This window comes from Coptis chinensis, chromosome 4 (genome assembly GCF_015680905.1).
Source record: "Coptis chinensis isolate HL-2020 chromosome 4, ASM1568090v1, whole genome shotgun sequence".
Taxonomy (NCBI): Eukaryota; Viridiplantae; Streptophyta; class Magnoliopsida; order Ranunculales; family Ranunculaceae; genus Coptis; species Coptis chinensis.
The window spans coordinates 45,800,929-45,826,827 of record NC_141459.1 but is presented as its reverse complement, the minus strand read 5'-3'; the positions used below and the strand labels follow the sequence as shown (position 1 = coordinate 45,826,827).

The 25,899-nt window shown below is 37.3% G+C and overlaps 2 protein-coding genes across 5 annotated transcripts; both read left to right on the top strand.

The window, feature by feature from the left end:
• The first annotated feature begins 8,967 nt into the window (after positions 1-8,967).
• PPX2 (protein phosphatase X 2) lies at positions 8,968-21,518 on the top strand. Of its 4 annotated transcripts, none has more exons than XR_015192794.1 (9): positions 9,001-9,210; positions 10,533-10,685; positions 17,371-17,433; positions 17,511-17,596; positions 19,224-19,299; positions 19,380-19,648; positions 19,720-19,798; positions 20,067-20,494; positions 20,885-21,518. XR_015192794.1 is itself a non-coding variant. In XM_086556933.1 (8 exons), exons 1-8 carry the CDS (start codon positions 9,070-9,072, stop codon positions 20,115-20,117), a joined length of 918 nt encoding a protein of 305 aa, XP_086413059.1. In that variant the 5' UTR covers positions 8,968-9,069; the 3' UTR covers positions 20,118-20,529. The 4 variants fall into 4 exon arrangements, 2 of the variants coding, with proteins under 2 accessions (XP_086413059.1, XP_086413058.1); XR_015192795.1 differs by having other exon boundaries at positions 20,882-21,518; XM_086556933.1 differs by lacking the exon at positions 20,885-21,518 and having other exon boundaries at positions 8,968-9,210; positions 20,067-20,529.
• Positions 21,519-22,559: 1,041 nt separating this feature from the next.
• Positions 22,560-25,651, top strand: IQD33 (IQ-domain 33). Its single transcript, XM_086556931.1, has 6 exons — positions 22,560-23,037; positions 23,270-23,551; positions 23,672-23,875; positions 24,641-24,754; positions 24,850-25,221; positions 25,316-25,651. Exons 1-6 carry the CDS (start codon positions 22,966-22,968, stop codon positions 25,424-25,426), a joined length of 1,155 nt encoding a protein of 384 aa, XP_086413057.1. The 5' UTR covers positions 22,560-22,965; the 3' UTR covers positions 25,427-25,651.
• The last annotated feature ends 248 nt before the right edge of the window (positions 25,652-25,899 follow it).

Sequence of the window (25,899 nt, the reverse complement as noted above, 5' to 3'; positions counted from 1 at the left end):
CCTAATTACACATGGCATTTCTACCAATTCATAACTAGCATGTGAACGATTAAACCCATTCTCATGGTGAACTAATCGTTTCTAGAGTGGAATAGAAATTACGACTATCCTACGCTAACACAAATCAAGCTTTCATCAAGGCTTCTCAACCCCCTCTAATGGAGATTTAGCCGAGAATCATTACACAATCATTTCCGATTAAATTAAAACTAAACATACTATAAAGAATTGAAATTTACTAATTTAAATTAAACAATAATTAAAATCTAATTAATAATTAAGAAATGATATCAACAAGAATTTAAACTATATCTATAAATGTAATGACAGAAAACGAATTGAATAATAATAAACTATTTTATTAATCTAATCAAATGAAAAACAATATTTTAAAGGTTTAATCTAAAACAAGGAATGAAAATGAAACTAAACTTAATTAAAAACAATTAAAACTAGATCTAGAAGCTATTATAATGGCTACTTTCTATTCTAAGCTACTTTTATTTTCTAACCTAACTATCTATCCTTTACAAAGAGTCAAGCTTTTGTTTTTATACTTTCAGATCCAAAAATCGTGCATGGGCTTTAAGCCATATTTTGGGCCGGAAAATCGGGCCCAAAACCCGATTCTTTCATTCCAAAAAGGGCTCTTCAGCTGGATTTGGCTTCAATAGATTTTTCGTCCACTTCTGCTCCTTTGATTGGGTCAAGGCTTGGACCATTGGAAATCTCTTTCCGAGCCGGTCGTTTTGACATAAGGTAGGCCCAATTCCGAGGTCTGAGTCCAAAGATATGGTCTTTGGAAATTCTGCCGACTTGTGTAATTTGTTACGCGCCGCGTGTTGACTTTTCAGCTTTTGGACCGGGCTTTACAAAGGTTTTGTCTCCTTAAATCTTGGCCTTTATTCACGTAACTCCTTAGCAACCGACCTTTGCTCCTTTATCTCGCTAAAGTGGCACATTTTCGCACATAATGGACTTTGAAGCCCGAAATACATAAAAACACGTAATCGAAGATTAACTCTTACTTATTATTCACATAATTGGTCTAAAAGTACGATTGTTAAGGGGTTAAAACTACAGTTTTGGGCTCTTATCACTCACAGAACCTCATACTTGGCTTCTTCAAATTCTTCAAGAACCCTCGCTTGCACAACTCAGACAAACCTTTTTCACTCATATGCCCTAAACGATATGCTATATCTTAGTGCACTCAGAATCATTACTACATGCACCCACTGCTACATCGCCTATCACCGTACTACCTATCAGAGTATACAATGTTCTATGTTTTTGACCCTTCATAGCAACTAAAAAACCATTAACAATATTTAGGACTCCACCTTCGCCCACAAACTTGTGGCTTTTGAAATCCAAGGTACCAAGAGAAATAAGACTTTTCTTTAGCTCAGGAACATGTCTCACATCGGTTAAAATCCTCACTACACCATCATACATCTTGACCCGTATAGTTCCAATTCCTACCGTCTTACAAGCAATGTCATTACCCATCAAAACAGAACCACCATCAATGCTCTCATAAGAAGTAAACCACTTTCTATTTGGGCACATATGATAGGAACATCCGGAATCAAGAATCCACATTTCGGTCATATAGTCTTGTGTGGACACACAGAGACTGAACTCATCCCCTCCCCTTCAGAGCCTAAAGCATAACTTGTCTCAATTTTTGCCTTACCTTTCTTCTGACCATCCCTCTTGTTCTCTTTCTTTAGGTGAGGACAATTACTTGCGTAATGTCCCTTTTCATTGCAATTGTAGCACTGTACATGTTTTAAAGGCTTTTTTTACTTGGACCTAGAATTCTCATTGCTTGAAGAATTCTGTTCATACGAATTTTCTTTTTCCACTAGCCCCTGTCATGCATCAATGTTATTCTCAACTCGTGTCTTCTTCATCAACTCATAAGAAAGAAGCGTAGTTTGAACTTCGTCGAGATCTACATCTTCTCTGTTTATAAAGTTAGTCATTAGATGCTCATAGCTTTCTAGCAAAGAGAATATTAAACATGCCGCTTGATCCTCATCATCCATCTTCATGCCAACATTCAAATAATCCGCTAGGCGTCGACAGAACTCACTAACGTGCTCTTGCATCGTTGAGCCATCCACCATCATGTACCGATAAAAATGCTTTTTAAGGTACATCTTGTTAGTCATGCTCTTGGTCATATACATATACTCTAGCTTGAGCCAAATACCATCAGCGGTATCTTCTCCCATCACATTATACATAACCTCATTAGTAAGACAACCGGATTGATGAACAAGCCTGTAGATCGAACTCTTCCCAATCATCATCACTCATACTCGCCGCCTTAGATTTAATCCCCTTTAAAGCCTTATGCAAACCTTGTTGGATGAGGATGTCCCTTACTTGGATTCTCCAAATCCCAAAATTATTCTTCCTATTAAACCTCTCTACTTCAAACTTAGCATTTGACATCTTAGGAGCCATTTTTTCAAGTTACACACAATAACCCAAAAAAGAAAAACTTTGACTCAGGAATTTAATCGAACACCTTGTCTACACAAATTCCTAGATCGTAAACCTACGCTCTGATACCAATTGTTGTGAATATAACACTGCAAAAACAACGTTACCCACTACAATAGATCAATCCTACACAAAGATCGATCCTTCTTACTAGACAAGACTTTAACACCCTCCAAAGTAATCCCAACACTTCTCAATATCAAATAACAAGTGTCTAAAGTAAAACAATTAATGTAAAAGAAGAACAAACCACAAGACGAGATATATCGTGGTTCGGCAATTTGCCTATGTCCACACTGCGAGTTCCAAGCTTTACTAGATGTCCGGAGTAACAGATTACAAGTCTCTCAATTCACTCACAAAGAATGAATACTCAACTCACAAAGAATTGCTCACTTATAATCTCTCTCTTTCTTTGTTTTGGAAAAGTTAGGTTTCTACATAAAAAACCTATATTTATACTATTTCAGAAAACTTCCGAAAAAGGTCAAATTTGTCTTTGAAATAAGGTGGGTTGTGTCGCCCTCGACCGACAAAAAAGCAGAAAATTTGAGCAGTAAGTCACAAGAGTCTGGCTGAAGTCACCAAGTGTAAATGATGGCTGGTCGCTTCTTCACACTGTAATGAGAAAACATATTTTTTCTCTACAAAACCAATAAAATTTTTTAAATAAACAAAAGTCCTCTTCATTACAAAAATTCACAAATATGATTAAGTTACAAATTTCCTTTCAACAACTCTTTAATTATAATTACAACTGAAAATACAAAAACATTGTCTCAACTGAAAATCTATTGCACATCAAGGGAAAACAAAACATATTCTGTAATGAGACGCTAACGCAAACCACAAACATCAATTAACCTTTTTCAACACTAATCATGTCAAGGCTTATCAACTATGTTCATTTTATGAACACGCCCGATAAACAATGCTGGTATGAGTAGCCCTAAAATGCAAATCATACTTATACATATATATACACAATCAATAAGGCAGTTAGTTCCTCCACCAAGGCGCCTTAACATCCAACGAATAATACGACATTCTTAAGTATAATAATTAAGGTAGGTAGTTCCTCCACTGAGGCGTCTTAGCTTCTAATTCAATAATAATAATAAGGCATTTAGTTCCTCCACCGAGGCGCCTTAGCTTTCAACCGTACTAGATCAACTACATCTAATAATAAAATAACAAAACTAAAACTTACTCTATATCTACACTGGTGTAGGCCTGATCACAGAGTGGGTCACACCTGCATAAATAATTAATTTAACCCACCCTTCTACAAAACCATTATGAATGCAACATAAATTACAATAGAACAAGCATATCATATACATAATTCCAATCATCTCATTAAACCAACAAAAACAATCTCAATAACCAATTTCATAACCACAATCAATCATTTTTTATAGATTCAACGTACACTTTGATATATCACCACAATTATTGTTTAGAGTTTCTTCAAGTATCTCTAGAATCACGTTGTCTCTATATTTTATCTAGTTTCTCTGGCTACCACAATCGCTTCCCAACGCCGAACATGTACATCCACATGTTGCCCCTCACGTAATGAACCACTCCGTACGTAGTTACCCTAAGCGGGATATCGCATACTAGGTAATCCTCACATGAACGCCATTAGGTGAGTACTGCCACTATTCGGCATAAAATATCGCGCGTCTCGTTCTAAATTTTGCGAACGAGATAATCAAGCCATTATTCGGCTATGATTGCCCTACACAATGGTCAATTAACATCTCATACACCCTATACAAGGGCCAATCATATCACATACGCCCTACACAAGGGTCAATCATATGGTTTGTGGTAGCTAAGTTCTAAGATTTTTGTTACATATATAATTTATTCAGGTATCATACATTTGTATCTCATAACCATTTCACTCTATCACGTGTCAAATAAAAGATATTGCACTAAACCACAATCCTGTTGGAACTTTCCACAAATACTATAATACATCATAGTAACATCTCACAGATATAATGATGGAGCGTTTATATTTATTTCTCAAAAATATTGCATTTAATATATATCCTAACATATCATATCATTTAACAGAACAACAATTATAACATACCACATAATGTCACAATTGCTCCAAACGTACCGCATAACATTTTTATAATGTTTTAAGAATGTCATGTCTCTTAAAATTTCACTCTCGTCACGTGTCCATAATTGCACAATATCAACGTCAAATCTCTCTTAGATAATGACCAATCAGTTTATACATGCTTCCACAACATTCTACCATTGGATTAGTCTATAAAAGTTAATATATAAAAATGTAACACAATAAACAATAAACAGTCAAAGGGCCAAACCCAACAGTCACTAGTCACAAACCGGTGTTCATCCAAACGGGTCCTGACGCAAACCCGTATGTAAAACACTTCAACCCATGGTCCTAATCCAACTAAATAAAAAAAAACCCAAAACCAAGGCCCAAAAGTCTAAACAACTTAAAGACTCAAACTGACCCATTTCAAATCATATGGACCTAGCCCAAAAAAAATATAGAAATCGGCCCAAAGAAACAAACTAATTGGTTTCGGCCCAAGCCCAACCAAAATAGAAATCCAAAACCGAAAATTAGACTTGGGAGCACTGGATCGCGATCTCGGTCACCCTCACCATCGCACCAACCCAAGTTTCAGCAACTACCAACTCTTCTCCTCCTCTACTCTCATCCCACCGATTTTGCTCCTTGGGAAAAACCATCTGACTTTAATTAACACAAAAATTGGTTTTCTTACATCACTCACTCTTCCCCCAAACTGGATCGTGCCTCCATTAACGCCTCCTTCCAGCTTCAACAACCCCACTCTCTAGCACTCAAACACCCCCACTACAACCAACCATTAGTTAACCAAAACAACCTACAGTATAGATTATATTGATACCCTTCCTCAAAACTGGACCTAGATCATCCACCATTAACACCCCCTTCAAGCTTCAACAGCCCCACTCTACAGTACTCCAACCACCCCCACTACCACCAATCATAAGCCAACCAAAACAACAACATTATAAAGGTTCAAATTCAAATAATATATCGGACGATTTTCTTTGGGCTTGCGCCGCCATTAACGGCCCATAAAGCTTCAACAATTCAATTCCAGACTTTCACAGTTCAGCAAATCAATATGCTAACATTTAACAATTTATCAATTCAACAGGATGAAAAATATCGATAGAAGAATAAGCATAACAAAAAATACTGAGCGGAAAAACTCTGACAGTAAAGCTTTTTCTAAATACCCGTAAGACTCTAGGTTCGGTCAAATAGAAAAAAAAAATATAACTACTTACCTCTCGTATTCCCGCAAAGAGTAATATAGAATATGACGCAAATAATCCAATCCCAAGCTAGCTAAAAGATGCACAATCCGCCCCTTTCTCCTTCTTCACATTCTTTTTTTTTTTTTTTTCTTCTTTTTTTTTATCTTCTTTTGTTTTCTTTTTCTCTTTTGTTTACTTCTTCTTTCTTTTAGATCTAAAGCAACTCAAGATATTTCCATATTTACAAATTCTCTACCCATTTTCTTTTTCAAATAAAAATATTTCTCTCTCCACAAATTACAAACATTTTTTTTCTAATCAAAGTTTTTCCATATTTTCTCCCATAGATTACGAAATTATTCTCTCCATTTTTTTTTTTTTTTTTTTGTTTGGTAAGCCTGTTTTAAATGAGATCAGTAACTCTTTGATGCTGGCGGGATTCGAGCCCCAGACCTCTGGTATCATCACCCAAAGGTTTTACCGACTTTGCTAGTCGGCACCTGCTTCTCTCTATGTTTCCTTATTAATAAAATCTCTATACATTATTTTAAAACTTAAAAACTTTCCTATTAAATCATTTTGAAACCAAACAAACTATTTTCCCTCTTTTTTTTAAAAAAAAAATCAAACATACATATTCACTGCAATTTAATAGTCAACTTAAGACATAGTTAATAATATATTAAATTTTGTGAAATAATTAATTTTTTACATTAATAAAAAAAAAGTAGAGGTGTTATATATATGGTAAAACAATGCTCAAAGTTAATATACATTGTGAATTTCGTTAGCTAATCAAATGAATATATGATAATGAAACCATGAAAAAAAAAAATATCAAGCTTATATAAAAGGAAATAAGATACTAATAACATATGCATATGAATAATAACCTAAAGTAGAAATAATTGTTTAATGATATTTCATCCAAAATGGCATCAACACTTGTTTTATTTTCCGATTGTAGTTTAATTGTGAGAACAACATGAATAAAAAATTTCTTGAATCAAAAGTAGGTGGACTCTCTCTCTCTCTCTCTCTCTCTCTCTCTCTCTCTCTCTCTATAATAGTTTTTAATCTTTCGACACCCCTTTCTCTTTCGTCTTTCATAGTGATACAATTAGAAGCGGATTGATAACCATACTCATCTTTTACTTTAGAAGGATAACTAGGTATTAATATGATTAAGCTTAGTTTTGATCAACAACACCCATCATCCATCACATTCCATATTCTCTACCCATCACATATTTCCACTCAAAACTAACTCTTATCAGTGCACACATTCCTTTTTGATACTTTGATATATCTATCTAATAAAACAGAACAAAGCGGGGGGACAAATTCTACATCATAAGGTGAGACGTGGTCGGCACACCCCCGAACCAAAGCCACTAAAAAATTATGAGGGGTGAGTTAAAAAGTCTTTCTCACCTCACAAAAAGTCAACAATATATGGGCTAGTTGAACCTTTATGGGCCTGGAAACATGAGCATGGGCTCCTTTTAAAAAAAAATGGTTATGACCGGGGGGTTGGGGGGGCTAGTGTCGCAAGCTCGTTGAGGCCTCACAGGCCAATATATAAAGGATCATAGGATCAAAGTTGAGTTCAGACATGCAATTTGAAAGATTCTCTAGTCTTGCTAGTGACATACCCAATCTCTGCTCACCCATCTAACGGAACTGAAATTAAATTACCAACACCTAACAACAATAGAGTTTCTAAGGCTTAATAAAGACCAATTACAACTTGGCTCTTTGAGAGCTTTATTAGTTTCTAGGTAGTCTCCTTGAAAGGCAAACTCTCCACATGGTAAAGAATCCTTAATAAGGACCCAAATCGATCTGTATATATAACCCCTTTATAATACTTTGTTTATGACAATAATAATTATGCGATCAATACGGTAGAATAATCGTGATTTACTTGCTTTTGTAGGTTATACACTTTGGATTGATAGAAGTCTAGAAAGATGTCATCTAGCACCAAAAAGGAGCTAAACATTGCACTATTAGTGAAAGCCCAAGCTTATTGCCCAAGTCTCAAGATGAAATAACCCCAAAAGAGCCAAAGTCAAAGTAGTCAAATGAAAGTCAACTCGGGTAGAAAAAAGACCTAAAATGTACATCAATAGAACTTTTCGAATCAGATATTTGATGGAGGCCTATTATATGCCAAAACGACAGGCATGGAAAGAGCTTTCAAAAGGGGTATGACCTGACCTCACAAGAGCAATACAACTAGACGAAAAGAGCATAACAGTCAAAATGTGCAAGTTTTACTATTTAGTTTGACTTAATCTAAAGGCCCAAATACTTGTTTATAGAAGATTTCCAAACTATATATACCTTAATTTGTACCTATATATAACTCCCCTAGCTTAGTTCCAACCTCCGTTGCTTGCATTTATACCTCCACTGGTTGGCTAGCCTTAATCCTTCGAATTGCTGCTCCAACAATAACACCTTCATTGTTGGAAGCATTGCTTTCTGCTCCTGCCTATCTAGTGTCTCTGTGGTATGAACCCATGTGCCATATATTTGAAAAGAAAACTTTAGAGATCTAGAATGGGAGAAAATAGTTGATTATGATGAGTTTTGAAGACTGGAGAGATAGAAAATGGGTTGGCTTTAATTTGGAAGAGAGATTATATATAAATGGGAGTACTCGTCCTTCTTCTCTCTCTTCACAATGTTGCTCCATTTTAATAGCAGAGCAGTAATAGTCCACAAAAAAAGATAATGCTTAAATTAGAAACACTTCCATATATTTGTTTCTTTCTCCCTCTTTTATTTATTAAATATACTATGACCTCCTAAAATTCTAACCATAAACTATCCTATAACGAGAAATTAGTGCATGAAAAAAAAAAAAAAAAAAAAAAACACGAACATTTATTTTCCATTATTTCAGTCTTTGAAAGAAAAAAATCTGAACCCAAACCTGAATATGGCAGGTTCGGATACATTTTCTCGGTTGGGGGAAATAGTAAATTATTCAATTAAATCAAAATTTATTAAAATTTAGGTAGTTATACTGAGTCGGATATAGGCATATATCAGCAAAGCCGTTCCCAACCCAAAAGAAAAAAGAAGATGGGCTTATAAAAAAGCCCATGAAGTGAGTGATCACACGACACTCACGTGTGGGATCGTTGGATTGAAAAAAAGAAACCAGTATAGAGGCACACGACAGTCTATAATAAAAAAGTAGACTAGTCCTAGAAGAAGAAGAAGGAGATGTCAGAGCTGGATAGGCAAATAGAGCAGCTAAAAAGATGCGAACCATTAAAAGAATCTGAAGTGAAGGCTCTTTGTTTGAAAGCTATGGAAATTTTAGTAGAAGAAAGCAACGTTCAAAGGGTCGATGCTCCGGTCACTGTAAGATTCTTTATTTTCATTTTTATGGATCTACTTACTCATTTGGGTTTAATTATGTTCAAGAATATTGGACCAGACCCGTTCCCAATAAAAGCTTATTACTTTGCATTAGCCATTTTGGAGAAGAAGAAGGAGCTGAAAGAGGGAACCTTTGATGTAGTATAGAGGCGTACAATGGTGAACAACAACAACAAGTAAATCAATGTTCAAAAAAGCTGACTTGGGATTAGCATTGGTCTCTTATGGAAACTTTATTAATCAACAAATCCCTTTAGGAGTTTGCGTTATTCATTTGGATGGTAATTAGTAGTGCCCACCTCGACCTTTGGAGAGTTATGCCCAGCTTTAGAACTGTTGGTCATGAGCTCTAAAGCACGGACACACCTACCAATGGCCTGTGTCCGCGTCCGTGCAACATAGGTCATGAGTTTAGGGGCTAAAATGGATAAATTTGTAACAATCGAATACAACAAAAGGTTGCGCTCCTTTGCAGGAACTATGTGCCATTTTTTGCTCACCTGGATTTCATGTTTGAAGTGATTTTTACTTGTGTGAGCTGTATGCAAATATAATGTGATGCACAGATGCACTACATGCTTTAATTCACCATACAAGCTTCTCCTCGAATTGCAAATTGTAGGACACATTTGGCCTTTTTCAGACTTGAGAGAGGGGGGAGATGGGATCTTTTATTTTAAGTCTTTTGACTACTGGGATTCTTAAGAAATGAGAGCTCGAGGACAAGCACGTGGCACACAACCTTTGGATTTGGAGTCAAGTCGCAGGTACCATAATTGGTCCTGTAAGCCAGTAAGGTTTCTATGTCTAATATCAATATAATGAGAATGCAGTTTCAGAGTTAACAGTACGGATTTAAAAAAAAGTTGCTGAGTTAGAGTTCAGTCTCCCATTGTTTTCTAATGAAGTACAATATCAAATGATGACTGGCATACATCTGGAAATTTCAATTAGTTTAGGAGATATCTCAGACTCTCAGTTGATGATGTAGAGGTGAAGTCTCTCAGTGACCTGCTGTGTATTTACTCTCATCTACAGCTTACTAACTCCATTTCTCCTCTGAGAACCCTTGCCTTTCTAATATGTGTGCATGTCCTTTGGATTTTTTTTTAATTGATATTCTTAGGTGTAAACAGACTATTGTAAAGTTTTGAGTTTGGACTTTGGACTATGGTGGTGGTTACGGTAGAAATATATCTGCAAGTTTTTACTTACATTCTAAGTGGAAAATCTGATGTTAAGTGTCATGTATGAACTTGTAATTTTCTACCTTATTACTGTCTGATGTGTTTTTTTTTTTGTAGATATGTGGTGACATACATGGACAATTTTATGACTTGAAAGAGCTGTTTAAAGTAGGAGGTGACTGTCCAAAGACAAATTACTTGTTTCTTGGAGATTTTGTTGACAGAGGATTTTACTCTGTTGAGACATTTCTTCTTCTGTTAGCCTTGAAGGTATGTTGTCTTTCCCTTTTTCTTTTCTTGATTGTGGAAAGCAATCTTATTTTTTCTCTTTCACTGTAGTCATTTTATGTGCTTAACACATTTCTATCTTGGCACTCTTTACTTCACATTTCTTGATAAGCTTTGAACCTCAGGATTTGTGAATCTAATAGAGATTACTTATATAATTATTTTTGAACTTTTGATGATATAACCTGCTTTCAACAATCAGCACTATCTTATTCTGTAACCTCCCACCCATGCCACGTGTGAATACTATCCTCACATGGCCACCCATGATACCTGCCCATCATTGGTGTGGGGTTTTCTTCAAAAAGCTAAAACAAATGTACGTTGTTACCATTAAAATCTATCAAAGGGTTCATTTTCAATTTGGTCAAAAATTTGGGAGGAGTGGAGAGACACACCGTTTGGGGACTTTTATTCAGATGGAATTCTTTGCCCGGCCAAGCATGATTGAAGTGTCTATTTATCTGTCTTCTCCTTGTATATTTTTTTTATTTTCGTAGTTCCCTGTTGTTGTATTTCTGTGGGATACCACATCCTACTGTGTGTGTGTGTAAATATATATACACACACAATTTACCAGGAGGAAAAAAAGAAATTTAAAAAATGTCCAGGGGAAGGACCCACATTGGGTATCATACATTCGCTAGACATTCTTAAAGTTCTGAAGTACAGGTCCTTAAGCCACTTTTTTCGCGGTGATCTTAGGCGCCGATTTTATCTTTAGTTAAGTGGGTGGATGAGTTGATTTCTAGCACATCACATCATGGTACTCAATATCACAAAAAAAAAGCTTATTATACAACAATTGGCATCAGAGTGCAACAATTGGCACCGGAGTTTCCCCGTATACCCCAGGCATATTATTTTATAAATATTGCTGATAAATCATTTAATATTGTAGTAGTTTCATGGGAAATTGGAAAAGGTGATAAAATAAGAACAGCTTGATGGCTTTCCTTCTCCCCCTTTTAAGATCTTCTTGGAAGTTGGCCATGGAATGCTGCAAACTAAAACAAATCTGTAGATCCAAACTGTGGTTTGCAAAACCAAAATGAGATCTTGCTGGAAATCTCCCTCCTTCCGTCTCCAGATCTATAGCAAACAAATTTCCAGATTATAGTAAATCTCAAGGTCTTGTTTATTTCTGTAGCTTCGTGAGGACAATGGATTTGGGTTTGAAGTAGTTTGGGCCTTTTAGATGAATTTCCATATGTTCTTAACCAGGTGAAGCATTTTGGACTTATTCTTCTTGATCATTAATTGTTGTTGTTAAGTGAATATAAGGGCGCTGAATCCAGTCTTTTCCAAAATCTATAGATTTTGGCTTGGTCGAGGTAATTGTCATCAATATTATGTTAAGCTTTGAATATTTGAATCATGGTTTTGCTCAGTCAGAGAATTGTTTTGAAAGTGTCAAATTTATTTTTGTTTTTCCGGAGTGTTGCCAGCGGGAAATTAAAACCGATTGGTATATGTAAAGCTGTGTGTTTCTTGTTCGTCCTTTTCTTGATCAATCAACACAGCTGAGAACTCTTGGTTAGGATAAGAATGTATCCAGTGGAGAGAGAGAGAGAGAGCAAGTCTCGGAAGGATATGGAGAAGAAAAGTTGCATCTAGTTCACAAGTTCATATACTGTTTGTGTTTGAACTTGGGGAGTTGTTTGTTTGGAGAACTTTAAGAAGTACTTTTCTTTGTGTTTGAATTTTGAATTATGGGAAATGTTTGGTTGGAGAATTCTCATGCATTTTTAAGAAGTAAATTTTATTTTCCTCTATTCTTGTAGTATATATATTTTGAAAAAAGCATAGCGCTACGCGCTGCTTGCGTAGGCACTCTATCCAGTTCTAGCCTCTAGGTGACGTCCTGCCTTTTCCCTAGCAGTTTGTAGACATTAAAATCCTAGCAGTTTTTACACTAAAATCCTGAACCGCTCCCTGTTTTGTGGTTGTTGGCATAGCAATTAGATTGGGGGCATATTCGAGAAAGTATTCACACATCTATATAAGAAAGATTGAAATATCAACGTGTGTCCACACTGTGCCTTACACATTGCACATACTAAATTGTTCTGAAAGGTCATCCAGGTGAGCATACTAACTAGCCAAATAATTTGCAGCCAAAGAAATCGACAACTGAGCCAATTTTATTACCAAAGGAAACAAAATGCAAGCATAACTTTAGTGCCTTAAGATGGCTGCTTACCAGGATTGATTGACTTATTTATCCAGAGCATCATTTTTTTTCGAATAATACTTTACACAACCTGGAAAAATATTGCAATTACTTGTCATTTGCTTATGATTTTATGCTTTCATTGTCACTTTCCTATTGACTTTTCTATAATTTTTCCTTCGTTGTCGTCTTGCTCTCCATGTCTTGTTTGCGATAATTATACCTTCGAGTTTTGCCAAAATCCATGAACATTTATGAGAAACCTTTTGTAGGGTTCTAGAGGTGACACCAAGAAGTATCACTTGATATCCTGGGATTGTGTTTGTACATCCAAGGAGATTTGTGGACTGGGCTTTAGAATATTGAAAGATTTTAATGAGGCTTTGTTTGGAAAATGATTTGGAGACTTGGGGATGATGTTCCTGCTGTTTGGTAGGAAGTGATAAAGGACAAGTACAAATTAGATTCTATTAAATGGTACACTAATAAGACTGTTCCAACTTATGGGTGTTCCATGTGGAGAGTGATCTGTGATTATGCAGAACATCAGAGATCATATGAAGAGATTTGAGTTAAATTTGGCGATAGTTCTAGAACCAGTTTTTGGGACGACAAATGGCGTAGATATTTACCGCTCAGACCTTGGAGTGACTTTTAATCGATTGTTCCTGATTGCTAGAAATAAATGAGAGTGATTTCAGCAACATGTCAATAGAGAAGGAGATAATTGGGCCTGGAATTTAAGCTTCAGGAGAGGTCTATTTGAGAGAGATGCAAGATGTGAGCTCATTTCTGGATCTGCTCCATAAGTTTAGGACTTTAGGGTGACTAAGAAAGCTGATATAACAATGTGGCTTGGCAAGGTGGAAATTTCCTCAACTAAGTCTCTGTTTGCATATTAGACAGAGAGACTCGTAACATTGAACATTGAGCGTCCTGAGTTTTCAAGCAAAAGGGTGTGGAATCCAAAGGTACCACATAAAATCTATTTTCTTTATTTGGACTTTAATTTGGGGTAGGACCTTGCGGCTTTTAATTTGAGGCCATGGTTAATAGATGTGTATATGTGTTCAGCAGGAAGAAAACATTGAAAATCTGTTCTTGTCGTATCCATTTTCTAGGATGGTTTGGCAACTGATGGTTGATTCATTGGGGCATAGTTTGAATTTTTTGTGAGTACTGTTAGTATCTGGATGGAGTGGAGGTGTAGAAGGTTAGCTTCAACTGGTATATTAATGTCAAAGCTATTGTTTCATGCAGTCTCTTTGGGTTTACAGCTTGAGCAAAACGCTACGTACATGGACGAAGAATGTCTAGTAGGTGAATTTTAAGTCTTGGTGATAGAATTCCATGAAGATAAGTGATCTCCTCACATGTATCCCCATTTTCCACAGAAAGATTTTCAAAACAGGCCAGCCATTTGCAAACAGAATGGTCTTGTACACCGCTCAATCCAAAGCCAGGGTTTTGATTTTCATCTCTCGATGCGGACGTCGAGAATTAAGTGGGGTAGAGTACAAGTGGTAGAATACCAATTTCCCCAATACAAAATGATACATTCAATGGACATAACGGTTTGGTCTCAAGGCAAACAAGGACTCCTTCACAGAAATATCAGAAGTTCCTTTCGCTTCCACAACAATGATCATACAGTTTGGTTTGCCATGTTCGTATTGCTACAAAGTTGTGTTTGAAGAGAGGACAAGTTAACAGTTCAAGATCACAAAGGTGTTCCAGAGTGGTCATCTTAATATGGATTCCTTCATTATGGCCAAGATAGTTGTTTGTGTCAGTTCAAGGGGATGATTATACATCAGTATGCTACTACCTCCAACAAGTCTGAGTAATCAGAATATTCAGCAGTACAATACAACCCGTAGTGCAGAGGAGAAGAGTAATTGTATGGACAGGGATCTGTGCATGGAGACATTATGCTCAAAGCAGGAGCATTTTTCCTGGTGGAAACCCAAAGTTGTTTTGGTGTGGAGCCATCTCATTGCTCAAGGAGGAGCATATTTCTTGACACAATGCTAGAGTTGTTTGGTGTGGAGCCATCTAGTTCTTCGGGACAATACTTCAATCATGCTAGGACGACTACATAAAACAAGAACAATCAAGCAAAGTATGGGAGAGTAGGAGTTGCTTGTATGGGTGAGCAGTTCTCCTTAACCACGATGATAGTGCTTTCTTCCCACACATATTAAACCAACAAAAGTACAGTGTTCGCATCGTCAAGGGTCAAAGTGACAGCTTGGATGATACAAAGCGTGTTATTCAGATATGACCGAGTTGATCGCCTGAAGTGTTTGAGTCAAGCGTTTAGCCAGGATGTGGCAGAAAGGGATGAACCAAGATGGAGCACATGTACAGCAGAAGAATTGGTCTCTCGACGAGGACGTCGAGAATTAAGTGGGGTAGAATGTCACGGGGTGACAAATATGAACTTATAGATGCCAAATAGAAGGTCCAAACAGTCAAAACATTATAGGCCAACAAAAGTCAACTTATGGTCAAACCTTGAGTCGGGTGCTCCCAATTCCACTACCATCCCTTAGTATGTTTTGAGCCACCCCAAATAGAGTGGTCGAACATCTAATTCGGAGCACCGAGCTAGAAGTTATGCAAGGTAGAAGTTCACACCTGAACTTTTGTTCCCTTTTGGTTATAATGGAAATTTTTATTTGACGTATATAGAGAGGGATGAGTTCCCATCACTCCTCCTGGTCTCCGAATCAGCTAGGAACTTCCTTGGTGAAATACCAGGGCCAATTCATGATGACACTGAAGGGTGCATCATGGATTCTCAACGACTCTAGGACGGGTCTAGAGGCGTATCGCATTTGGAGCATACACATATGGTACCGTTGGGAAATGAGGTTGCTAATACCACGTCCTAGCGTTTCGCACTACGTCGTGTCACTTGGTTGCGTGGGAACATCATATTGCTCATCCCAATGACGTATTTAGCTATTCAGCCTCAAAGATATGGGACAGGTGTGCTTAGTCTCCTCTCGGACATATCCGAAGATTCGACTGTGGGCAAACGGACCCTCAGTCTTGACTATCTGTGAGTTACTCGAGCACTGAATGCTTATTAGACTTGTGCATGGTCGAGCTGCACGATCATGTATGCCACATGGATCCCTCTCAGCACATGCTTCGGGACGTGTCCATAACAATTGGAGTGTCCGTCACGGTTGATAGAGTTGTTAAGAACATCACCTCGAGCTGGATTTTTATAAATCCAACTATGAACGAATAGTTTATTGTATGAGGGTATAACCATTGTAAAGCATCCTTTGCAATGGTCTTGTAATAGGGGAATTCTAGAGTGACTTCCTCCGACACCCGAAAATGATATATGGAATTAACACTCAGGCAACTCAAGAAGAATATTACTATCTCCGAATGGATGCACCCTGTGGAGTTCAAACTCCATGTTGAACAAAGAGTTAATTAACAAGCTGGAACCATATGCAGCAAGCAACCAATAGCTGCATTTTGTAGAAAGCAACCCATCTAGTGAACTTAAGAAACATTACTCATTTTTTCTGCCCACGGAGGTGAATTCGGCAAGCAATCAATAATTACACTAGGAGGATTACTTTTTGCTTTTTGTGCCCTGCAATTAGTACCAAGCATTGTATGCTCTGAATTTCTGAATTTACTTTTTCTTCCCAGGGGGGCTTGCACACCGTAACTTTGATAAACATCTTATAAAACATGAAGTTTTTAGAGCTTATTTAAATTGTAGGGGAATCTTGACTTGACCCATTATTTTAACTTATTTTGTGCTGGACATTGTTTTGATTAGCGACACCTTATTACAGTCACCATCTGTTGACTTATTTCGCATGTTATTTAATAGTTGATATCAAAAGTACAAAATGTATTTTGATAACATATGTTGCCGTATAGGAACATAGGCTATTTTGATAGCATAGTTGGCAAAGCAAATATTTGCCAGTGTTTGATTGCATAAGTGGGCAAATTTTGTTTGTTCCCCTTTGCCCCATAGTTGATGAAAAATGAAAATTCAATGGAAAATACAAAACCACACATTCCAGTGGCAATTTAACCTTTATATAGTTGGCAAATGATCTATAGTGGGTAAACTTGCCAACTTCTCAAAACTCCAATCAAGCATTGGCAAATCTAGTTGTAATGGGTAACCACTATATAGTGGGCATATAGTGCCTATTAAACGGAGGCCTGCAGCCATATAGTTCTTGAGAGTCTTATGCATCTTAAGACTGCTAGAATGCAGTACTTGGGCAATCAGTGAGAAGCCTTTCATGTGGGGACAAAGTGACAAGCCCTGAGATGATCCGTGCCACCGTTTCCCCCTTTTATTTTTTGTTAGATCCTACATATATGGAGTTAAACTTTGACCATTCTCAATTGTTTTTCACTCAACTTTTAATCAAGAAGCAAATAAGCTATTTTCTTCACTGTTTTCGTACACTGGATGTTGGACTGAACTTGCATAAACAGGTAAGGTACCCAGATCGGATAACGCTCATCAGAGGAAATCATGAGAGTCGCCAAATAACGCAGGTTGGATCTCTTAAAGTGGCTCAAACTTGTTTTTGGTTTCTATCATCGTTCTTTTTGTTTATATCTCTTGTTGCCAGGTTTATGGATTCTATGATGAATGCCTGCGTAAGTACGGCTCAGTAAACGTCTGGAGATACTGCACAGATATATTTGATTACTTAAGGTTCGCCCATTTATTTTATTTTTCATTCGAAAGGAATTAGAAAGAAATAATAAGTGATAAAGTGAAAACACTATAAATAGTTATTTGGTAGAATGTTGAGGAGTGGGCCAATTGCAGGGTGGCACAAGGGATGCATATATACTCCTTGGCATAGTTATCTATATCGTATCGTGTATCGTTTTGCATTTTTAACGTATCGAATATTGAATCGTATCGTGTATCGTATGATACACCTAAAATATATTTTTATATTTTTGTATGTGCTGCATGTGCATGTGCATGTGTATGTAAGCTTTATACGTAAATAGTCTTATCATGCACAACACTACTAGTGTATGGTACAAAATGTCATCATTTTCAACCATGAGGCCCAAATTAGTATTAGACATAAGGGGATAGGCTAGCTGTTAGATGAGTAAGCTAGTTGTTGCTTTTGCATTATATTTGTTGTTTATCATATCATTCATATGCTAAAACCTTAGATGGCTTTCTAAAGCTTGGAAAAGAGAAGAAAAAACTAAATAAATCTTAAAAACTCATTTGCGGATAAAAAAATTCAATATTTCATGTGTTTGAAGTGTATCACTCGATACAGGATATGTCGCGTATCATATCGTATCGTCCGGTTTGCTCCCCCATATCGTGTGATACATAAAACTTTTGATACAGTGTGATACGTATCAATTTGCTTTCGATACTATACGTATTGTACTACACGTATTGTGTATCATACGATATTGATAACTATGCTCCTTGGTATATAGCGCAGGCCCTTAAATGATTTTCATCCCTGATTATCAAATGGTTGCCATTATCAATTCTCTCATTTATATTTGAAAAAGTGTGAATGATCATTTAGCTGTTGACATCAATAGTCCGACTTGGCCAAGGGATTCTACTGGACATCACATCAACATGCCAGCTGATATGCGAGGCTAGTTCACCAAGTGGGGCAGTATAGGACTGAGATTTTGAGGCCATAGAACAACACTATCTTCCCTTAGTGCCAAAGAACCAGTTTTACATCTTACAAGAGCCTAAGATGATAGGAATTTATGCATGTTTAGAATAATCCTTTACTTCTTCAATAGGTTTTTAAACATGTCAGAGCATGTCCATCTCCAGGGCTTGTTCGGAAAGCGTCTGGACATGTTAACTTGGTTGCATATACGTGGGAGGTTTTTGCATGGATGCATACGATTCTTCATGCATTAGCTACTTCATCTTTGCATGCCAACTCTACTTTTTGGGTTTTATTGTCTCACTTCATCTAGTCTTGCCTTCCTTTTAAGAGAAGTTTGGCTTTCTGGTTGTCATGTGTGATTTCCTGCCATCTATATCTACCACTCTCCGAATTATTTAGTTAGTGAGCACTTCTAAATACATGTGGAAAAGAAGATAAATGGTTGAGGGAACAAAAACTCTAGTTTCGTACCTGGGAATGTAGGGTCACCCAATTGATTGTATAGCCTAGGAGATATGAATATTGTGGGTGATTGCTCATGAACGTGATCAAATTAAGCATGTTATGGACTAGCAATTTTTAATCATTGCAAGAAGGTACCTTATATTTCATATGTGAAACTCTTCCGATGTTTTTGAATTTGTGCTTGGTGGTTCCCTGCAGTCTATCAGCACTTATCGAGAACCGAGTTTTTAGTGTTCACGGTGGTCTTTCTCCTGCCATCTCCACCCTAGACCAGGTTGGGAATATGTTTTTATTGTCTAGAATTACCTTTGTAGATCTTGGCTATGTTGGATGTAAATGGAGTTCATTTTGCAGATCAGAATAATCGACCGGAAACAGGAGGTACCCCATGATGGTGCCATGTGTGACCTCCTATGGTCAGACCCTGAAGACATTGTGGATGGTTGGGGTGTAAGCCCTCGAGGTGCTGGGTACCTCTTTGGTGGTAATGTGGTCTCTTCTTTTAATCATGCGAACAACATTGACTATATATGTCGTGCACATCAATTGGTAATGGAAGGATATAAATGGATGTTCAACAACCAGATTGTAACAGTATGGTCAGCTCCAAATTACTGTTATAGGTATACCTCATCTCTCTTCTACTCTTTCTTTAACTAAATCAATTTTGAAGCTCATTTTGGATGTCATCCAGATGCGGTAATGTGGCTGCAATTCTTGAGCTGGACGAGAATTTGAACAAACAATTTCGTGTGTTCGAAGCTGCCCCACATGTATGTGCACAAACCTGCTTATTGCTTCAGTTTAACTTAAATTGGCATTGATAATACATTTCTTTACACTGAAAGTAAAGTCCATTTAGTATGTGGATCCACCATATAGTTAACCGGTACAAACATGGTGGTCCATCTTTAGATGGATGGCCTCAAATTTGTTACCGGCCTAGATGAAATTTTACGCCTATAGATTGTCCTACATTGCCTGCATTTTAGTTTTATTGTTTTCTTATTTTTTTGTTGAAAGGTTTGGAATTATATGCAGGAATCAAGAGGAGTTCCATCTAAGAAGCCTGCACCAGATTACTTTCTCTGAGACTGGATCAGTTTGATTTGTATTCCTGTACGCTTAAGTTCTACCAGATGATAGAAACTGGCGTAAAAAGCACCATAGGAACCAATGGCGTGGCACTGTAAGAGATTACCTCCACCATTTGCCTACATGATTTGGCGTCGGCGTTCCTTTTGTATTTGTTGGTTTGCAGCTTTTATCATTCTTTGTTTTCCTTTTTCCTTTTTTTTTTCTTTTAATATTTTTAATTGTAAGGTTTTTGGCTGTCATTGATATATAGATCTTCCTTTTGTCCTTTCTCACCCCAAGAAAATGGAAAAGTCAAGGGTTTGTAAAGGTGGAAGAGTTGCTCCCATTTGTCAGGAAGGGGGACCCATGAAAGAAATCGTATGAGAAAACATGTATGTTTGCTTATACAAGAACGTTGTTTAGCTTTTGTTTGCTCTCTCATTTAGTTTCTTGTCTGCCTCCCACATAAATCTCGTCTTATTTATTATGTGGAAAAAAAACTAGTCATTAGCATGTCAGAGGCTCCTTGAAGGGACACAAGTTTCAGCGGACAATGCTATTTTCTTTTATATTCCCCCAAGCCACAAATAAAGATTTGCATGAGATTGGTCACTTCCTGTTTTGTCACTAAACATTGTTAGTGACTTAGTTGGTTAGAACAATTTTTTGGCACCAAGTGATCTGAAACAGGTTCATGATTTCAACTGATACTTTTTACCTTACTCCTGTAGTAAACTTAGTATTGTTCACACGTAATTAGGCTACTGAATTTTGTTTAGCAGTTGGACTATGGAGTAACAGTATACCTGCAAAAGGCATCGGTGAAGCAAGCAAGACACCCAGCTGTCCAAACTAAGGGCATCTGTCCCTAAGTTTACTTGGATTCGATCCAGGGCGATGCATTATTAGGCGGATGTAGATGTAAGCATTACCTACTGCAGTGGTTCTAGAAACTTCGTTTTGTTGTCAAATCATCCATAAACGTGTACAACTCTGTTGATTTAGAGGTGATATGCTGACTACGTACTACAACAACAAACAAGTTTCCACTGGTTAAGGGGTATCATGTTTCTCCTAATTCTTTCAAAATCACCATAGCTCATGTTAATTCGGTTCCGGATTATTCAGGGTTAATTGCAGTCTTTCTTTGGAGCAGAGGCCAGTCAGTCCACTAACAAGAGGCTCTATCTCATGAGAACTTTAGTAATCTTTCACTTTCACTTGACGACTTGAGCTCATAGCCTCATACGTCTCACAGGCTCTTTAGGACCTCGATCATCTGAGGTTGTAATAACTAAGAACACACAGTTGGAGAATTATTTGTACGACCTTGTGTTACGTGAGATAAGCAGCAAATGCAACAGGGTTCAGTACACCAATTATCAAATTTGATGAAGTAGAAGACTACTTGAACCATTTTGATCACTCGGCTAAATGATTTATCTGTTAATATAGTTTACTTGTTCTTTACTAATCCCAATACAGTATTTTATGGGATCGGGCAAATCATGCCTACTTACTTGATGCTCTTCTCGAAAGGCTTGAACTAGAAAAGGGCCGACAGCTAGTGCACTGTGCACCATATCATTCTTCATGCATTGCACATGCTGCCCCAATACAAAAGTGACTTCTCACTTGTAATGCGTTGATGTAATTCACTACCATTATTTACCACATACTCTAAGAGGAGCACCCACTGGTTTCGATATTAACATCTCAACTGCAACCTTGTCGTCTTTCTGAACTCACACATCTTAGGATCTTAACATCCCAAAACGCGCTTTGAAACCAATCAAAATATTCATAGGCATGTGCTGCTGACTAAAATCCCAGTTGAAGTTGGGATTTATGGTGGAGTACACACAATTAGGATCTTAACCTTCCACCCCATTTTGTCCAAACTCATATTACAATTTAGATAACCAGTGGCAGCAGTGCACACAACAACTCTAGTAGAGGTGTCAGTTCGGCTTTTAAGATAAAGAACTCTAGCGCTGCGCCTCCGCTCCCTGTCTTGTTTCTAGGTTGCATCACACGTTAATGATTAAAAAGATAAAATGGCATGATCTGTCGTGGCACCATAAGTGTAGGCCAATTGAGTTGACACGCTTTTCTGGGTTTGTTAGGCCGATGGTGTTTTCACGCCTGAACCTGAGTGCCTGACCCATTGATGCTGGATTTTTGGGCAACTTTCTTAATGAGTGTCACATGGACTGGTGTCATCACTGATTATCCATATGATCCCAATAATGGCATTATCCATACCGAAAATGCATGCTTATGAGCTTATCTAGTATTATGACCAAAAGTTCTCAGATAATCACCATATTATTGACTTCTCAAGTTACTGATTACCAAAAGAAACAAACGAAAGATAGGGGGGAATAGTCAAAAAACACACATGGGTATAGCCTACATGACCATATCTATTTATATTTAAGAGTCTAAATAAGAATCAAGAAAAGGAATTTACATAGACCCAACAGCAAGCAAACTTTAGAAGGCTCTCTGCTGCAAGCCATGTGCTAAAAGTCATACAAAAGCAAATATCACACTACAGTTCTCAAACACCCCTACTTTTACTCCATTCCTACTTTTCATTTCTGCGTGATATTTAACAAGGCACTAATCCAGCACTAAAGCTGTGACACTCCTGCAAATTCCCTGACTTAGTTCTGTTTAACATGTGGATTTTCCCTACTTGAGCTATACTAATCATTTTTAGCTTTAGTGTGTATAATTGAGTATCTTCGTAGTTTATTGTTTTTCTCAGTAGGAACACACTAGTACTTTGTCATGGTTTTGGCTATAATTAGACACAACACATTTGAGACATCTGCTCTCTGGTGGTGGCACTGGTGAGATGGGTCTCACTGGGGGACTAGTCAAGAGTGTTTTCTCGAAGAATCGGTCTGTCGGATCCCACGATGCCTATGTATGACTTCTTTGGTTTTACATTCTCAAAACTGAATTACTTCTGTTGTTGCCATATTTGAAAGTCTCACTAGTTTTTGTTATGTTTAATGCATTGTTCTGTTATGGTTGACAAGCTTATAGTTTATATATCTCATAATCAATCCAGTTGGAATGCTCAGTCCATGGAGATTGTCTGTTCATGATTACTGAGTTAGAGAATAACGAGTTGATTATCTCTTTGATCATACTAGGTGAGGAGCTATGGACTGAATAAGAGAAGATGGAGCTCAGTTAGATCTTATCTATGTGGAGATGAATACAATTCAGTACTTGCCGATGCAGATTCAACTTCTATTAGGAGTTCTGAGGACACTGTAACACAACATGTAGCACAAGAAGACTTGAACAGTGAAGATGTCCAGGGTGAAGCCAAAGAACAGCAGATAACTAAGGAAGAACATAGTTCACCCGCTATACAATCAAATGAAGAAAATGCAGCGACTGTTATTCAATCAGCCTTCAGACGATTTCTGGTTAACTTACGATCTATCTGCATATAATGAAATTTTGCACCATACTTTACTGAGATCTTCAAAGGGAGCAAGCATCCTATATGATTAATTTCCTGATATTATTCAATGTTTGAGTTTCAGGCAAGGCGTAAAGATGACGTGGTTAAACAAATAGGTCAAAAGGAGACTGTCCAGGGACTTGGGAGTCCAAGTAGAGAGTCCGTAGGTACATCAGTTGAAGTGCAAACAGCAGGTTCAGTTGAAATGCTTACACTACAAGAGGAAAGGGCAGCTGCACAGCACAGAATTCATCAGAAAGCACAGTCTCATGTCGCCAGGCTGAAGGTAATACCATTCTCTTACCTGTCAGGGTTACACACTTTCACATAGATAACATCATACTCATGTATGTAGATTCTCGAAAAACAATAACGACCCTCATCATAAGACTTTGCACAGTCTAAAGGAGAACAAGAAAATATATTTTTTTTGCTGGGTGGAGAACAAGAAAATACATACAACTATGGAGTTAACAATTTGAAAGAGGGAGTAATGGCTTAAGCAAAAGATGACTCATGACGGTTAATGGCCTAGATGACAATGATGGTGGAATAAAGCATTCAATGATGCAAAACTAAATCTATATAAATTTTAACAATAACTTAAGATTCCATTACTATGATGACTTGTCATAACCAAACTGATTGACTCAAACAAAAGCTTGGCCAGTTTTCCTTACGTGAGAAGAGAAAAACACTGAACCACATATACATCCCCAAGAAAGTTCTGGGGTTGTTGAACTGAGTCTTGTTTCTATCAAATTCTATCTCATGTGACTCTTGCAGTTAAATACCTTCAAACATGCCCTCGCTGCCAATATCGACAACATTTTGGCTCTTCTCAATTGCTCCTCTTACCCTCAGCTCATGTAGTCCTCTGGCTGCTGCATGAGTATTGCTTAAGTTCAAAATTATTATGACGCAAGTTTTGGTCACCTTCAAGGGATTTACCTCACTGCCCAAGTCAAAAGTGCAGGGATTCTGATCAAAGGACAACTTTGGCTGAATTACTGTAGGAGTTCAACATCTCACCTGTGATGTGCCTCTGCAGGAAGATTGGGATGATAGCACAGTGAGCAGTAACATATCAAAATTGAGGATCCAGAGCAAACTGGAAGCAACAAGCAGGCGTGAGAGGGCGCTAGCTTATGCATTCTCGCAACAGGTATAGCTATATTGTCTACGAATTGAATTGAGCACAGTGAAGCTTATCATGATTATTGATCCTGACATAATTTTGTCATATGATCTGTTTAATAGTTGCGACTTTGCTCAAAGAAAAAGTCAAACCAATGCGATACATCAGAGGTTAACATGGGATGGAGTTGGCTTGAACGATGGATGGCAACTCGCCCACCAGAAACATATTCAGTTGAAGATCGAATGAGCAAACAAAATGAACCCATTCCCAGAGAACCAAGATTTACTTTCGGCAAGAAAAATTTTGATGTAGCCGCAGAAGAAGAGAGCTGTGGATCGAATGAGGTCTCTGTCATGGTGGATCATCTAATCATAAATGCACCTGATGTTAAGTATAGCCATAAGGCTGCAAAGAACAGGCTGAAGTCTCCAAGAACAGTGTCGCGACGAAAAACTGTGCCTAGCTATCAAATTTCAACACAGTGGATGAAGGTACAATTTATTTACCATTAGTACTTGAGAACATTTCTTTCACAATAAAATTTCTTTCTTATTCCAATCTACTCTTAATAAATTCTTTCCATAGGAGACGAGAAAAGATTGTTTGAAGGAGGCTGAAAAAGATAGAAAACACAAGAAAGCGCAGCAATCATGGAGCACAGGTGAAATCAAACAAACAGTTGAATCACCAGAATAATCTGTTTCAGCAAGCAACCATATCTCTAAATGTGTACTTCATTTCTGCGGAAGAAAATATGCTTCTTGTTACTACTCCTCAGGTCTTTCCTTAGCGGATGGCTTTCGAAGCTTTCATAGTGATCTTACTGTAAACTAAAATAGAACTTACTCAAACTCTACCTAGTTATCATTTTCTATGCCATAAACACTGGTAATCAGGTATACTGCATTTCCAATCTAAAAATGATTTTATTGGCGGGCAATGCAAAAAGTTAAAGTGAATTTAATGCACACTTTCAGACCACTGAAGAGCGAAAGGCTCAGGGAAGGATCTGGCAATAACTAGTTAATACACACACACACAAGAATAAAAATAAAAACATAAAATGTTAAAGAAAGGCATCCATGATTCTAGACTCTGTATTCTAAAACTGAAATTCTGCAAAAAAAATATAAAAAATAAAATAAAAGAACATCTGACGATGGCAAATG

What these genes read in the sequence shown, in the direction of transcription:
- PPX2 (XM_086556932.1), top strand. Translation starts at nt 9,070, where the DNA reads ATGTCAGAGCTGGATAGGCAAATAGAGCAGCTAAAAAGATGCGAACCA. An exon ending in AGAGTCGCCAAATAACGCAG is followed by an intron (nt 17,434 to 17,510) that starts GTTGGATCTCTT and finishes TCTTGTTGCCAG; the next exon opens with GTTTATGGATTCTATGATGA. An exon ending in CCATCTCCACCCTAGACCAG is followed by an intron (nt 19,300 to 19,379) that starts GTTGGGAATATG and finishes TTCATTTTGCAG; the next exon opens with ATCAGAATAATCGACCGGAA.
- IQD33 (XM_086556931.1), top strand. Translation starts at nt 22,966, where the DNA reads ATGGGTCTCACTGGGGGACTAGTCAAGAGTGTTTTCTCGAAGAATCGG. An exon ending in CTCATGTCGCCAGGCTGAAG is followed by an intron (nt 23,876 to 24,640) that starts GTAATACCATTC and finishes GTGCCTCTGCAG; the next exon opens with GAAGATTGGGATGATAGCAC. An exon ending in TTTCAACACAGTGGATGAAG is followed by an intron (nt 25,222 to 25,315) that starts GTACAATTTATT and finishes TTCTTTCCATAG; the next exon opens with GAGACGAGAAAAGATTGTTT.